Raw genomic sequence first — 16,944 nt, 5'->3', positions numbered from 1 at the left:
GTTACCTGTCGCCAGCTATTCTGCCCAAAAGGGGCTCTAGCCAGCCCGGGTGGCACTCGCAGTGGGCGTCCATGAAGACCAGCACATCCCCGGTGGCCCTGGCAGCCCCCAGCATCCGGGCCCGGGCGGTGCCCAGCCTCCTGTTGCTCCTGAGCAATTTCACCCTCTCCAGCCGGGCCACATATTCGCCGAGCGCTGACTTGAGTTGTCCTGGAATCACAGGGTTGCAGTCAGTGGGGTCCCAGTGGCCACAACCCGCGAGCTGAAATGACCATCACGAGAATCACTGCCAACAGGGCTCTTGCGAGCCGTGGGGAGCCCCAGGACCCCAAGCATCATATACAGTACAGTGTGGTTGTTGCTAAGATGTGAGTTGCTTCCTTAGTTTCCATGGGTCAGGATTCTCTCCAGTTAAAAAGAGGAGAAATGGCGTCATGAAACCAGGAGAGGGTAGAACTCGCTCACATTCTCTAAACACAGCAGCGAGGTTGAAGCAGCTACCGCTCATGCCCTACTCAGATACCCTGGCATCACTTTTACTGGGCTGGTTTGGTTTGTATGTGCCCAGCTGCTGTGGGTTCGCTTCTCACTGCAGTCTGCATCCTTCTGCGGAGATGTGCCCTTGGGTGTTGGAACCGCCCCTCCTGCAAGCAGCAGAGTGTCATGCAGAATGTCCACCCCCACCCCAGGTGCCCAGAGTCAGCGACTGACTATTGCTGGGGTACCAAGCCCGCTCCCTTGCTTCAAGGCAAGACAGATTCTGAGGTATGGTTTACACTGTAGAGATCCCCCTGGGATCAGGCTGTGGCTGAACTTCATCTAATAGATCTTTGCTCAGCTGTTTTCCCCACTCTCCTACCATGTTCCCCTGAGGGCACCCCCACACCACACTCCCCTACAATGTTCCACTGAGGGCACCACCCCCAAACACAGGCATATGAATCCCATTCTCAGGCTTTGCTTCCAGGGTACCCAACCTAGGACACAGTGGTCAAGGAAATCAAAGACAGAGGGTCCCTTATAAGTGGCCACCAGTAGGTCATTAGTGGCACTGGCCAAAGTGGTCTCCTTGCATGGGTGGGAGTAGGTGGGCAAGGCAGTAAGTTGAAGAGAGAAAGGGAGGTGGAAAATTGAGACCAAGAGTCTAACCATTCTTCTAGGAAGGATAGTCCTATAGAGGATACAGGATGAGAGAGGGTCATTAGGTTTCATATTCAAGAGCAGAAAAGTTGGCTGTATGCACATGTGTGCATGCACCCAGGTGAGCAAACTATCGGAGATGGGAAGAACCATGTACAGTTGATCCTCAGTATCAGGGTGAGGGGATTGGTTCCAGGACCCATTCGCAAATGCAAAAATCTGCAGATGCTCCAGTCCCCTGTATAAAAGAGCAGTGCAGTCAGCAGGTTCCGCATCTGTGGATTCAACCAGCATCTGTTGGTTTTCACAGCAAAGCAGTGCCCTCCTGGGGCTCTTCCCTAATGAGTTACCTGTGCCTGAATCCCCATCTGCAGCTCTACCTCAGAGGACCTTGCCCACACAGGTCCCAAACCCCAGTCTTTTCATGGGAAACCCACCCCCAGTCCAGGCCCAACCACCAGAGCCTGAAGAAAACCCAGGGCCACCTTGCTGGCTGAGGTCGTCCACCAGGATGATCTCCTTCAGGAAGGCCCTGGACGCTGTGTCCAGGATGCTGTGCACGGTTCTCAGGAGGGTGGACCAGGCCTCGTCATGGAAACAGAGGATGACGCTGGCTGTGGGCAGGCTGTCCTCAGGATGCTGCTGCAGACACCTGTTGCAGAAGAGAAGCAGGGTGCCGTGGGGAAGAGAAGGCCCTGGCTGAGGCCACTCCAGCCCATGGCTCTCTTTCCAACTCAATGGCTCTCTCTGGGTTTCCTCAGAATTTCCACGCAGAAAGAGAACCCAATACATCCTCACAATCGTGCTGTCCGCTATCTCCCAGGCCTCAAATCCCAAGAGCTTCTTTACAAGGTTTAACCCAGGCCTCTCTCATAGCAGTTGAGAGATGTTACCTCCATTTTCAGCAGACAACTGTCCTAATCTATAAAATGGAAATGAATGACCGTATTATCAACTCCTTAGAGATGCCATGAGGCTTAAATATTTAGGACAAGGTGCATAGTAGTTTCCCCCAATAAAACATAATTCGCAACTTTTAGGTTATGCATTTTTCTTTAGTTAAGTAGAAAACCAACATTTGGAGAAAGAAAATACCTATACAGGTGAAAAAGGCCTTGCTATTTCCAGAGAGAATTTAAAATTTGACTCTGAGCTTCATAGTAGCCAAAGTAGAATGGGAGGTTTATTCTGGAACAGAATTATCAAACCATTAGAAAAGTTACATACCAGATATTTTAAGGAAGCAACATTCTTCCCAGTCCTTTTTTTTTATGATTTATAACTTTAATTTGAAATCTTTTGACTCATAAGAAGTTGCAAAAATAGCACAGAGAGTTCCTGTGTTATCTTTACCCAGCTTCACTTAGTGATAATACCTTAAGCATCCACAATGATCAAAACCAGAAATTTGACATCATTCAATACTATTAACTCAAATACAGACCTTATTTAGATTTTACCAGTTTTTGTACCTAACAAGAACTTCTAAAAGAAATTTCTATAGATTTTAGAAAGAAATCCTTAATTAGGATGACTGGGTCCTTAGAAGCATCCCTGAGATGAATACAGTAATGAACTTTACATGAACTTTTACAGCTTGATTGCAGGGCTGTTCAAATCACACATCCGAAGTTCCCCTGAAATTTAAGGAAGGTAACTGAGAGTCCCCAGTGCATGCGACAGCCTCAGCTCAGTTCTCTGATTGCCTTTATCCTCCCCTACCCCACGCAAACCCCCTCTTCTCTCCTCGGGCCTCGGAAGCTCCTGCAAATCCACCCAACTTTGAGAACCTCCACTCTGCCCTCAGATTTGCTCACAAACGAGTTCAAAATTTCCTTGTGTTTTCTCCATTTCTTTTGTGGTCACAAGTGTTGGCAAATCCGGGAGTCTTAGAACCGAGGCTTCCAGTGGCTGTGAAAAGAAATCTTGCCTCAGTGAACTCAGCGGGTGCAGAAAAGCCTGCAAATACTACTTGGGAACTTGTTTTATTTCCAGTCAGATAGGAGAGGAGTTTGGGGACAGAGAAGCCTGCATAAACCATAAGGGATTCCCTTGGTGCGGTTTTATAGGGACTGAAGTTCATCCCCTCAGGGCATGACACTGCCCTGCTTTCCCGAGGAACTGGCCTCTTTCTGTTACAGGCTCTGTAACACCGTGGGGGGGTTGTCTCCTCCACCAATTTCTGTCCTCTCAATGCATCTGGAGGGAAATTCCTGTCAGACAGTGGTACTACGAACGCTTCTCTTCCTCTGAGGACCTAATATGTGTCCTTTTTTTGAACAACAAGGATCACAATATTTATCATGTTTCCCTTTTCACTTTGGTTGCCAGGAAGTTCAAAGTAAGGAAATAGGCTATTTAGTCACGGATTGCCTATTTTCATTTTCATTTTCTCTTTGATCCTGGCCTTCCATCTGTCCACCCGGTCATTAAACTGACTGCCTGAAACCTGCTGTGCGTCAGGACCGGAAGATGAATTAGTGAAAAACCCTTGAAGCAGAATCTGTGATGCTCCTGCCCATAGCCCCGTGGGGGATACTATATAATACAGCACAGCCTGACTTCCAGCTGTCCGAGGGTTTTCTCTGACTGCTGATGGTCTTCCTAAGCACCAGTAGCTGAAGAGCTGGGGAGTAAAATCCCACCTATCCCAGTGAGCTGCCCTAAGCCAGTGACTGAAAAGAGCTGGTGAATTAACATTCAGCAACGGACTTTCAATGACATGCTTGCTCCACCCCGTCTCCCAGAACCCTCCGCAGGAGACGTGTGCTCCACCCAGAATCGCTTAGTGCTGAACTCCCTCTCCTCTCAGAGGTAACTGCCTGAAAACACGCCTTTCATTGGCTATCTCCTACCCCCTGCCCCACCCTCCCAGCCCCTTAGCAGGGCTCCCTGGCATCACCTACAAAACAGATCCTCATCTCAGAGTCTGCTTTGGGGGGAACCCAAATTCAGATAGTCTCTGATGCCCTGGAGATATAACCCATTAAACAGAAAACCTAGGAATAATTCAACAACGGAAACCGGGACCGATGGTGGGTGGAACACAGTCAGAGAAGGTGTGTGGGTGCGGAACAGTGTTCCTGGCTGGTGTCACAGGCTCTGCTGGGACTTGGAGGTGGGAAGGGGCTTGGTGTGTTCCAGGAACAGAAGGAAAGGTATTCTCAAGTACACCTCCCTTTATCTTGACAATACATGATATTAATAGCAATTTTCTGTTTCATGGTGTATCTTCAAATCATTTGGGGGAATAAAGAAAGCAAACAAGAGAGCCAAAGCTCAGCAGCTCACACAGGGGCTCTTCTTCCTGCTCTGTCTGTACTAGGGCTTTGCTGGGGGGGTGGATGAGGCAGGGCAGAGAAAGGGCTCTTGGTTGTTGTGAAGCAGTGCCCAAATATGACCAAGCATTCCAAAAAGGATCCCTGTGAAGAAATCACGTTGTGGTTGTTATTTTTCGGGGGGTGGGTGGAGGGGTGCACACCTGCAGCATATGAAAGTTCCTGGGCTAGGGGTGGAATCAGAGCTGCCACAGCCAGACCAGATCTGAGCTGCATCTGCGACATATACCATAGCTTGTAGGCTGGATCCTTAACCCACTGAGCAAGGCCAAGGATCAAACCTGCATCCTCATGGATACTAGTCGGGTTCTTAACCCACTGAGCCACAAGAAGAACTCCAAAGTCACTTTTTTAGTATTAAATAAGGGGCCACTTTCTTTGTCCTTCAACTATATATTGTCAGTTTGTACACATCACACAGGTTTGTAAAAGCCCACCCCAATCTCATTTATCCATCTTCTGTGCGGCACGAGGGGGAAAGGAAGGACCAAGGACTTTGGAATCAAATCAACGTGGCTTCGCATCCTGGCTCTGCTATTAATATCCCCTGACTGGCCAACACTGGCCAGTACTCGGAGACTGAGCCCTTTCTCCAGCCCAGGGGTGCTGCCTGGATGAAGAGGGCTCCTTCTGGCCCAAGAGAAAAACTCAATGAATGTGAAATTTTTGTCTTCACGGTCCCACATCAGGAGAGCCTGGGTCTGTGTTTACACACAGATGCCCGCCCTCACTTCGTGCAGCTCCAGGGTCACCCATGACCTCAGACTACACCTTTGGAGGATGATCCTGAGGAAGATGAGTCACAGCAGTTCACCAGATGGCCTGGCTGTGACACCAACCTTCCCCTGCCCTTCCTGTGCCTGGCCAGAGTGGAAAGGTTTCTGCCAGGTTTTCTAAAGCTGTTTGGGAGTTACTGACCCCTGTTCGTACCAATCCGCAGGGGTTCCCCGCTGAGGTGGGCTTCCCTGTCTCAGCCCTGAGCCCACTGATGCTGGTTGCCAGTCTGGAGCTCCTTCGGGGTGGGGCTGGGAATTACTCCACTTTCTCACCTTTCATAGTTGCTAAGCAGGGAGTTCCCATTGTGGTGCAGCAGAAATGAATCCAACTAGTATCTATGAGGATGTGAATTTTGATTCCTGGAGTTGCTCCGTGGGTCAGGGATCTGGCGTTGCTGTGAGCAGCAGTGTAGGCTGCATGGCTTGGATCCTGAGTTGCTGTGGCTGTGGCGTAGGCTGGCAGCTGTAGCTCCAATTTGACTGCTAGCCTGAGAACTTACATATGCCACAGGTGCATCCAAAAGCAAAAAAAAAAAAAAAAAAAAAAAAAAAAAAAAAAAAAAATTGCTAAGCAAATATTTATTCAGTGAACGATGGTACACACTGTTCTTGCTCTCAAAAGGTGTCTGGCTGGTTGTCTGTAGAAACAGGAGAATAATACCAACCTCTTGCATTCTGTAAAAATCCCCAATGTCCAGCCCATCTCGCATGTAATTGGTGGGGCTCATCTTGGGGACCTCAATTTCCAGGCCAGGCCTAGGGTAATGCCTTAGAAGGATGGACAAAGAACTTATGAATGAAAGCGAAGTATGGAAGGGACGGAGCCTACAGATGAGGCTGAGGCTGCCAGCCTGTCCTTCCCCAGAGTGTAGACAAGTCATGCAAGGTACATGCAGTCCCTTTCGCTTTGTGGGGGTCCTCAGGAGTCTCCCAGCCTCCTTCTGAGGGGCTCCAGGAGTCCTTGGCTTTGCTCTGATCCTGGCTTCCTAGCCCTGGACAAAAGATGGGTATCAACTGGGAGTTGCTGGTCTGAACACTGACCTGGGCCTGTGAAGCCTCTTGGTGTAATAGCTCTCCTAACAGGGACAGCCTCCCCCAGACTGTGGCCAGGTGATTCTTCCAGGTCAACTATCTCACAGTGCTATTCAGACACACAGTGAGAGTATAGCAGCTGGTAGCAGGTCACAGAACGGACAATAAGGTAGAAGAAGCCTAGTGCTTTTCAGGTATTAACATGCACCCACATCACCCGGCATCTCCCCAAATGCAGATTTGGACCCAGAAGGTCTGGCGTGGGAGCTAAGAATCTTTGTCTCTGGTGAGTGAGCTCCCAGTGATGCTGATGCCACTGGTCCCTGGACGACAGCTTAAGGAGAGGACAGTGGTAGTTGGTGGGAGGACATCGGAAGGTAAATTAAACAAGAGCGGGTGCCAGGACCCCTGCTGCTGGAGGCTGTCAGGAAGGCACAGTCCCAGGAGCACAATGGCTTGTGAGTCCCCTTCCCATCACCCTCCTGCACCTCCTGCATCTTCTCTGCTCCTTGCTTCCTGGGCAGACTTGCAGTAACCCTGCCACCTGCAGTCACACGAGCATCTGTTCTTTTCCCCCTAAGAGGCTCTAGTTCCTGTCCTGCTTGCATATGAGAATCACTCAGGGTTGAATGTACTTGGTTGGTCTGTGGGGAGAAGCTTGGGTATGAGGAGTTTTAAAACCTTGGAGTTGACTCTTGGGTGCAGGGCTGTGACCCTGAGACCTCATCAGTGTTACTCAAACTTTAACACGAATGTAAATTGTCTGGGAATTTTGTTACAAATAGAGATTTTTCAAGCAGTAGTGCTGAGTGGGCCTGAGACTCTGCCTTTCTGATGTGGCAGGTGTGAGACCCACACCTTGAGTGCCACTAGGGTAAGTAACACTGGTGATTTAAAAAGATATGATGAGAGTTCCCGTCGTGGCGCAGTGGTTAACGAATCTGACTAGGAACCATGAGGTTGCGGGTTCGGTCCCTGCCCTTGCTCAGTGGGTTAACGATCTGGCGTTGCTGTGAGCTGTGGTGTAGGTTGCAGACGCGGCTCAGATCCCGAGCTGCTGTGGCTCTGGCGTAGGCTGGTGGCTACAGCTCCGATTGGACCCCTAGCCTGGGAACCTCCATATGCCGCAGGAGCGGCCCGAGAAATGGCAAAAAGACAAAAAAGAAATAAATAAATAAATAAAAATAAAAGTACTTGAAAAATGTAAAATTTCTAAAAAAACAAAAAACAAACAAAACAAACAAAAAAAAGATATGATGCAGGTGAACAACCTGTGTCTAATCCCTGAGGCTAGCCCAGAGCACAAGGCAAGAACTCTCCCCACTGAGCGCCATAAGCCCATTCTATCTCAGGGTCACATTAAGCACAGTCTCCACCACAGCCACACTGTGGGGGCCGGATCCAGGTTGGAGTCCAGAGGAGGCACTGTCCCCAGCCATGGTGATGCTGGACTTGAGGGCTGAAAGCTTGGTGTTATGGGTCCCCTTTGTTACCCGGCCAGCCAGGCCCCAGACATACTGTGTGGCTTTCCCTCTCTGCCCCAGGCTATTCCTGCCCCTGCTCTCTCCCCTTCCTAACCTCCAGCCCCACCCCAGGGGTGAGCCCGCTGGCTTAGATTTATTGATGCTGTTTCAGCTGCCTCTTTGTTCTTTTCAGCCCAGGTGCCAAAGCCATCCTGAGGGGCTGATACCTGGCAGGAACTGACCTGACCATGTGGACTATAACATACCCTCCTCCTTGACAACAAAGCTGCTCCCACAGTGGCCTCTGGGGCAAGGAGTGGAGGAAGCAAAGAAGATGGGGAAAGGAAACGGGGAAACGCCTGGTACCTTGCAGCCCTGGATCTCAGCCTCAGCTGCCTGGTTCTTAGCCCCAGCTGCCCATTGGAACTACCCAGGGACACTCAGGCCTCAGTCCAGACCAACTAAATAAGAATCCCTACCAGGAGAACCCCAATAGGAGTTGTTTTTAAGACTTCCAGATAATTCCAATGTGCCTCCTAGTTTGTGATGCTTGAGCAGCCCGAGGGGGCAGGAAACAACTCATGGATCAGAGAAAGGACAATGACGTCATGTGCACTGCCCACCTCAACCTTCCTCTCTCTTTCCAACTCACCCTCAGGTCCTATACTCGAGAACACGTTAAGAGCATCTTCTGTTTGGATTTGAACACTGGGGGGATCGGCAGACATTTCGTCTTCTTTTATCTGCAGCTTTCTGCAAAGGTGTTATCGTTGCCATTTTACAGTTGGGGAAACTGAGGCTCAGTGAGGTTGAGTGATTGCACAAGATCACACAGGAAGGGGTGGAGTCAGAATTCAACTCGGGGTCCACTGCTCTACGGGTATATGATTTAGTCATAGTTGCAGGCATACAAACCAGGGAAACACAGGTCAAACAGGAAATACAAGTTGGCACAAGCAGGGAGCATACAGCCAGCTATGGCTTCACTGACATTTGTGCTTAAGTACAAAACCCTGCGCCATGAAGGGACTATGTTCCTTTCTGCCTCTATTTTTCAATCCCAGAACTACCTCCTCCATGGAAACTTCCAGAGCCCCACTACCTCTCCACTCACCATCTCTACCAGTTGTTCCCCAAATTGTTTAGCTTCAGCTTTTAAAAAGTCAGATTGCTGGGCTCCAATTCAGAACTACAGAGTATCTAGTGATGGGGTCGGAAACAAGCACATGCAGGAATCTGATATGCACATACTTTGAGGAAACAGTGATGTAGCCCCTTGTTGCTCAAACATGAGGTCTGTGGACCAGCAGTGCTGGTACCAGCTGGGAGCCTGATAGAAATGTGGCATCTTGGGCTGCACCCCTGGCTAACTACATCATACTCTGCATTTTCACAAGATGCCTAGCAGATTTGCATTCACGATGAAATTTGAGAAGCATGCTCTCTGCAAACAGGCATAGAGAGTGTCTTCAGACCAGCACTATCAGCATCACCCAGAAACTTGGAGAAATCAATCCTTGGGCCCCACCCAAGACCTTCTGAGTCAGAAAGGAGAGGAGTGGAGACCAGGACTCCGCGTTTTAATGAGAGCTCTAGGCGTAGTGATGCACACTCAAGCCTGAGAGTCACTGCTGGGATGGACAGACAGACAGACATAGAGATCACAAAGCACTTTCTCAATCGGAAGCCTCTTTGCTCCTAGCCCTCCGTCTCCCTACACCATATGCCAGGATGATGGAGAGATGGCCAGGAAGAGCACCGAAAGCTGCCAATGACACTAGAGGCTGAATGGGCAAGGCTTGTTCCTCTCCACACTCCTTTTTGACAGCAGCTTTGAAGGGCTGAGTCAATCCTAGTCCTCGGCTCTATCCTGCTCTTCTCTTTAATCCATCTACATGTTTATCCCCTCCACTCAGCACCACCAGAAATGTCCTGACACCCTGGAAGGAGGGCTGGGGGTGTTTTTGCATTACTTTTCACAGAATCTCTTGTGCATCCTGGAGCAGTGCCAGGAAAGGGCAATGCTGGTGCCTGCTGCGTTCTTGGAAGGGGGTTCCTGGGGTCCAGGGCTGGGCAACACAGGATGCAGTGACAGACTTTGGCCAGCAGAGGGAGCCGCATACCTCCATACAGAGCCAAGCTGGGGGCGGGGAGACCAACTGGCCCCGTTTACCTGGACCAAGGGGTTTCCAGCCAGGAACTGAGCTGAGTTGGTCACCCCGGCTGGGAGAGGCACCTACCAATGTGGTGCGCACATACACACACCTGCACACGTGCACATCACACACACAACAAATATACCCACATATGCGCTTCGTGCCACAAGCATAACACAGCATACTTGTAAATGTACTCATATACCACAACACACATGCAGCACACTCACACGATGCACGTGTGCAACGCACACCAAATACATGTGCACATGGGTCGCACAAACATGCCAAAGAAGCTGTACATCACAACACACACACATGCACACAAGCACAGTATGGGGTGCACATCACACCACGTGCACAACGCACATAATACACCCATGCACTTCACACCACTCACAAAATGCATGGATAAGACACCATACACACAAGCACATATACACATGCAGCACAGTCGCAGTCTGCATGCACACATGTGCCACCAAAAAAAAAACAAAAACAAAAGCAGGCAACCCAGGCACCACATCACAACACACAGGCATTATGCCACGTACACAACACATACGATACATGCACAAGCCATGCAATCTCAATGCACACATACATGAATATTAACACATCGAGGACACACATGCACATGTGACAACACACCACACAACCAGCACCACAGCATACCTAGGCACCAGGCACACTAATACACTACACACAACACATATGCACAGCATCCACTGAATACAAGCACAATACAAAGCACCCATGGCTTATGCAATTCACACACATGCATGCATACACACATACATTCACAGCTTTGGGAGCCAGAGACTTTCTGATGGAGGCAGTGTTTCCAATTGGCAAGACATTCTTGCTCTAGGCCAATGAAAAGATGTATCAAAAGAATTGGAAAATGATCTATTCATTCATTCAGCAATCATTTTTTTACCGCCAGTTGAGATGATGGGTTCACTGTAGGTCAAGGGAAGCAGGCACAGAATAAACCAACACAACAATGACCATTTAGCCTCAGTCGTAGTGAGTATTATGAATTAAGGCTGTGGAGAGCACAAAACTGCAATGGGGTGGGCCTGGCTGGCTCTGGGAGTTTCCTGAAAAGAGCTGTTTCAGCCAAGACCTGGAGTTGGAACAGCAGGGCTGTGACCACAGTACACAGTCTAAGGAGGCTACCCCTTCCTGTGACTGCCTCTCCATATCCCTGACAAAGAGGGGCTGAGTGACTAGGCTCAGAGGGACCCCACCAGGGACCTGAGGGATATGTGGTCCTGCTCCCAACTGCTGTTCTAGCCTGATCCTCCCACCCAGAGGGGTGGAGGGTGGGTTTGCTTTCCAGGAACTCTTTGGCTCTGGGAAGAGCAGTGCTTTTAAGGGAGGGACCTAGACCACCCAACTATCTGGCTGCCTTGTCCCTGGAGGCTGGTGCCTAGACCTCTCTTCTGGGCCAGCCATGGTGATGATGGGGAAGGCAGGGGGTTTCCAGGATGAGCCCACCATTTTCCTGGGCACAGCCTGCAGGTCATCATACTTCCCAGCTTGCCTTCTGGGGGTAGGGCCACTCTGCCAGGTCAGGCTGCATCAGCTCGGTATTCTAGCTCCTGGGTCCTGGAACAGTCCCCTTAGTCTAGTGGAGGTCATAGAGGGGGTCATAAAGGAGGGGGTTCAGGCAGATTGGAGTGAATGCTTACTTCGGTACCTACTAGCTGTGTGACTATGGGCAAGTCACTTGGCCTCTCTGTGCCTTATTTTCATACCTATAAGATAGGCATAATGATAGTGCTAGCACCATCCTGCAGAGCTGTAAGGACTTATGAGTTAATACATGAAAAGTTCTTTGATTAAAGCCAGGTACACGGCAAGAGCCACATAACTGTTAGCTGTGACTATTCTTTTCATCCGAAAACAAAAACAAACAAACAAACAAACAAAAAAAAGCACAACCTTCAAAAGATCAACATATGCTGGAGTCAGTATTACAACTAGAAGTGTCTTGGAGAACATCCCCTCCCAGCCCCCTCTACATTACAGAGATAAAGCAATTTGACGTGACAATCCAGAGACAGAAGGACTAGAACCCAGGACGGGTAAGAGAGGGGACAAGGAGGGGCTCCTCCTTTCTGTCTCTGGGACAGTGGTTTTCATCAATCAGCAGGGCTGGTTAGAGACAGATCGCTGGACCCCACCCAGGATTTCTGCCTCAGCATCTCTAACAAGTCCCCAAGCGATGCCGCGGCTGCTGGTCCAGGGACCACACCTGGGGAAGCGCTGCCCTGAGACAATGGAGTCAGAGTTCTGCAAGGCTTCAGCCGGACTTTGCCGGCTGCTCTCCAGCACCGAAAAAGAGGAAGCAAGGGCCTTACTTACAGCGGATGCCGTACCTCAGGCAGCGCCCTCTGCAGGGGGATGCGGGCACTGAGCGCCTCCTCCAGGCCTCGTAGGGTCAGCTCCTCTTCAGATGCCTCCCCATCCTCCTCCTCAGCCCCCCAGTCCCTCTCCCGGACCTCCTCGTCCTGCCTCCTGCTCGGCTGCTTGATGAGCCTGTAGCTGCCACCTCTCCTGCCCTGGCTCTGGTTCCTTCTGGCCCTGTGCGAGGCCACGGCCACCAAGAGCTGATCCTCCCTCAGGGAGATAAAGGGTGGCAGGCCCTCCAGGGGGCCGTACTCTTGGTCCTCATCCTCGGACTCCAGCACCCACTCCTGAGATTCCCCAAAGTTCAGGCGGTACCCGGCTTCGGGGCTGCGTTCGGCGACCTGGGCCGTGACAACCGGGGGCCGGGCGTGCGGGGGAGGGTGCAGCACCTCCAGCATCAGCAGCGTGCATCCCAGCATCAGGAGGAGCAGCAGGAACTGCAGTCTGCAGGGTCCGTGCCTGCCTCGCTTCCTTACGAACATGTTGCTGGAACTTGCCAAATGCAACAAGTCATGTTCAAGTTCACTTTCGCCTCCTGCTCCAGGTTCCTTCAAGCTGGCAGCAGAACCTGGCTTCCTGGGTCTACCTGGAAGTTTGTTTGTTTGTTTTTGCCAGTCACTTAATCTGCTCCTTCTCCCGTCCCGACTGACATCTGCCGGCAGCGTAAGACCGGCTTCCACTTACAACCAGAAAGCCGAGAAAGCCGCGGACTCAATCCCACCACAAATGCTCTCTGAGCAAATGTCAATTGCCTTCCGAAAGACCATTCACAGGGACTTCAAATTGAACTGTTTGCCCCCCTTTGATGCCCCTTTCCTTTTGGGGGGAAAAATAATGATTTCATTTTGCTCAGGGGTCTAGTCCCACGTGTTTCGTTTTCCCCCTTGTATGCGTGGTCAGGTGGCTATAAGATGTATGAGGGGAGCTGATGGGTCCTCAGTCCCGCAGAGCTGACAGCTGTCCTCCTTTGGACCCTTCAAGTCAGGTCGGTTCAACAGATGTGGAGCCGGCAAGTAGCGCCTGATTTCCTTTCACACAGAGCTCCTCATACAGCCGGCTGCGAGGCTCTGCCAGACGCGGGCGGGCGTGCGCTCGCCTCGCTCCCGGTCCTAATGCCCTCCCTGTTCCTAGGCTTTGCGCAACCCCAGGAAGGCGACTACGGGGAAAACAAACGCCGTCAACTGCTAGGACCAAACCCAACAGGAGCATCCGAGGAGTTCTGATTTGAATCTATTCCACAGCGAGGCTTCTTTCCCCACCCAAAAGGGCAGGAAAGAGTATCCCCTCCTGATTTCAGAAAGGCAGTACGGGTAGTGGAAATTCAGGTAGCTGGTTGGCTCTTTGCATGCTCAGCCTCCCAAGCTGCTGGCTGGAGTTCCCCTTTCTTCCCTCCCCACCCCCCACCCCGGTCCTCACCCTTCTGAAAAGGAGGGGTGCTTGGGGAAACGCTCTTGCAACAAGCCCCTCCTACCCACAGGAGCATCCGAATGCCAGCTCTGCACCGGCCTCTGAGCCAATGGGGGGAGGGGCGGGGGACGACAGAAGAGGAGGGGCGCTCTCCTTCGACTGTAAACTTCCTTCATTCAACCGAGAAATATTAATGCGCGGCCACTATGTGTTAAATCTATCCTGGGCAGGGGGAGTTCCCGGCGTGGCGTAGGGAAACAAATCTGACTAGGAACCACGAGGTTGCGGGTTCGATCCCTGGCCTCGCGGGTGGGTTGAGGATCTGGAGTTGCCGTGAGCTGTGGTGTGGGTCAAAGACGCAGCTCAGCTGGGATCCTGCGTTGCTGTGCCTGTGGTGTAGGCCATCGGCTACAGCTCCGATTGGACCCCTAGCCTGGGAACTTCCACATGCCATAGATGTGGTTCTAAAAAGCAAAAAGAAAGAAAAGAAAGAAATGATAAAAATAAATAAATAAAATATACAGTGGGGACAGATGGTGATAAAAGCTAAGGAGGAAAATAAAGCAGGGAAGGAAGCTGGGGAGCTTGGGTTAGGGGTTGACAGTTGACACTGTGAGCAAGTGTTCCCAGAAGCATTTGTGTAAGGAAGACAAGCAGTACAGTATGGTGAGAACTGGGGACAGAGAGGACAGCAAGTACAAATGTCCTGAGGTGAGATTTTTGCCTGGCCTTTTTCGGACCTGCAGAGGGCCAGTGTGGCTGGAACAGAGTGGGAACAGTAGGAGTGGAACAAGAGCAGTAAGAGGGGGGAGTGACGTGGGACCTTGCAGGGTATTTTAGGGATTCTGGCTTTTCCTCTGAGTCAGGTGTAAGCCCTTGGAGTGTTGTAAGCACACAACAGACACAATCGACTTGGATTTTAACTGGATCACTCTGGCTTCTGTGTTGAGGTTAGACCATGGGGGAGAACAGGGCAGAAGCAGGGAGGCCCATGGGGCGGGTGAGGCATGGTAAGGACATCATGGGAGGTGGGCAGGAGCACTCAGCCTCTGATGGATTTTAAGGAAGAACCTATAGGATTTGTTAGGAATTGACGCCCAGAGTGAGAGAGAGATGAGTCAAGGAAGATTACAAGGTTGTGGTCTAAGCAGTAGGAAGAGCTGAGCTGCCATCAACGAAGATGGGGAAAGCAGGGAGCAGGGGCAAAACAGAAGCTCAGTCGGGGCATGCCCTGTTGGAGATGGCGTTTGGGCAGCCAAGGGGAAGGGAAGGGTGGGCAGCTGGACATACGGATACATGGGGGTATATGATAGCTGGGGGTCAGGGGTAGGTCTGGCCTGAAGATGTAAAGTCAGGTGCAGTGGCACATAGATAGTGTTTGAAGATCCCAGAGGGAGTGATGTAGACAGGAGAAGGGAAGGGAGCCAGCTTGCTCAGAGTCCTCTGGCACCTAGTGGATCAGGTTGATGAAGGGGGGCGGCGAGCTTCACCGTGAGACATGACTCTTCTGATGGCTGTAGTGCAGCCAGGCCATCAGGAAGCTGTGGGGTGGGGAGGGCTGCCACTGCACTTGAAATCAATTGATGTTGTTTCTGATTTGATGTTGATTTTATTTATTTCTTTTTTCAATTTAGCAAGACTTTTTAATGATTTTTATTTTTTCTGTTATAGTTGGTTTACAGTATTCTGTCAATTTTTTGCTGTACAGCAAAGTGACCCAGTCACACATACATTTATACATTCTTTTTCTCACATTATCCTCCATCACGCTCCATCATAAGTGACTAGATGTAGTTCCCAGTGCTATACAGAAGAATTTCATTGCTTATCCATTCCAAAGGCAATAGTTCGCATTGATGTTGATTTTAGATTGTGAGCCTAAACATCTCCTGGAAAATAACAAAAACGGTTTTTCCTTTGGACTCAGTTGCTGCTTCCAGAGTGTGTGTTCGTGTGTGTGTGTGTGTGTGTGTGTGTGTGTGTCTGCACTTGTCCGTGTGTGCATTCACAACTGTTTTCCTTGAAGCCACTTAGATTCAGAAGTGAAAAAGTGCATCCTAAGAGATCATTCTCCACAGCCCAGCCCAGTGCCGAACAGACAGCACAAAGGAACTGCCGGATTGGACCGCATTTTCCAAATCTTACCTCAGAGTGTCCTGGGGGTGGGGGTTGGGTGACTTCTAGATTCAAGAGACAGGTATTCCAGGAGATGCAGTTTAGAACGTAGGGGCATCTGGAATTCCCATCATGGCTCAGTGGTAATGAACCTGGCTAGTATCCATGAGGACACAGGTTCAATCCCTGGCCTCACTCAGAGGGTTAAGGATCTGGCATTGCTGTCAGCTGTGGTGTAAGTCACAGACATGGCTTGGATCCTGCATTGCTGTGGCTGTGGTGTAGGCCAGCAGCTGCAGCCTGGTTCAACCCTTAGCCTGGGTATTTCCATATGTCATTGTTTCAGCCCTAAAAAAACAACAATAAAAAAAAAGAAGGTAGGGGCATCTGGAGGTTAATGACACTGATGGGGTAGAAATTCTTATTCCAGGAGACTTTCAGAGAACTAAGGGGGCACCTTCTTTATCTTCTCCAGTAACTCTGGCCTCAAACTCGCCAGCCTTCCCACTTCGGGGCGTTTACCTGGCCTCCCCTCCACTTCTCTCTCCCCAGAAACCCAGCCTGTGGCTCATCTCTCCACTTTGATGTTGACTCCAGTGTTGCCTATTCAGTGAGGCCTCCCTGACCTACCTTTTTCCTGTTGGAAGCCCCTCCATCCAGTTGTGGCATTTTCTGTTCTCTTCCCCTGCTTCCTCTGTGGCTCTAGGCTCTTCTCAACCCTTGATGAGTAAGATACTCATCTGTGTCACTTTTTTTTTTTTTCTTTAGGGCCACACCCTCAGCATGTGGAGGTTCCCAGGCTGGGGGTTGAATCAGACCTGCAACTGCTGGCCTTTGCCACAGCCACAGCCACACCGGATCCAAGCTGCATCCTCAGCCTACACCACAGCTCACAGCAATGCCAGATCCTTAACCCGCTGATCTAGAAAGGGATCAAACCCCCACACTCATGGATACTAGTCAGGTTCCTAACCAGCTGAACCACAGTGGAAACTCCCCATCTGTTTCACTTCTCGATCTGTTTCTATTCATGTTTCTCCTCATCATGGGTCCTGTTTTACTGGCTATTTACATGGCTAGTCATTTTTAGTTTGATGCT

The 16,944-nt window shown here is 50.5% G+C and overlaps 1 protein-coding gene across 2 annotated transcripts in view; it reads right to left on the bottom strand.

The window, feature by feature from the left end:
• GALNT15 (polypeptide N-acetylgalactosaminyltransferase 15) overlaps positions 1-13,367 on the bottom strand; it is a 47,220-nt gene extending 33,853 nt beyond the window's left edge. Inside the window, exons 1-3 of one of the 2 annotated variants that reach the window (XR_014822309.1) lie at positions 12,279-13,367; positions 1,626-1,792; positions 6-210 (exon numbers count right to left, since the gene is read on the bottom strand). Coding sequence is in view for 1 of the 2 variants with exons in the window: in NM_001206447.1 (NP_001193376.1) it covers positions 6-210; positions 1,626-1,792; positions 12,279-12,805 (899 nt within the window). In the remaining variant the exon portion in view is untranslated. The remainder of the gene's footprint in view (positions 1-5; positions 211-1,625; positions 1,793-12,278) is intronic. The other variant, NM_001206447.1, reaches the window with a different exon arrangement.
• Positions 13,368-16,944: the final 3,577 nt, after the last annotated feature.

Source organism: Sus scrofa, chromosome 13 (assembly GCF_054392235.1).
Source record: "Sus scrofa isolate SSC_HxYL_T2T_F1_AM1 chromosome 13, Sscrofa_HxYL_maternal_Yorkshire_Landrace_v2.0, whole genome shotgun sequence".
Classification (NCBI taxonomy): Eukaryota; Metazoa; Chordata; class Mammalia; order Artiodactyla; family Suidae; genus Sus; species Sus scrofa.
Note: the sequence above shows the minus strand (reverse complement) of the source record. Positions and strands in the feature narration are given on the sequence as shown.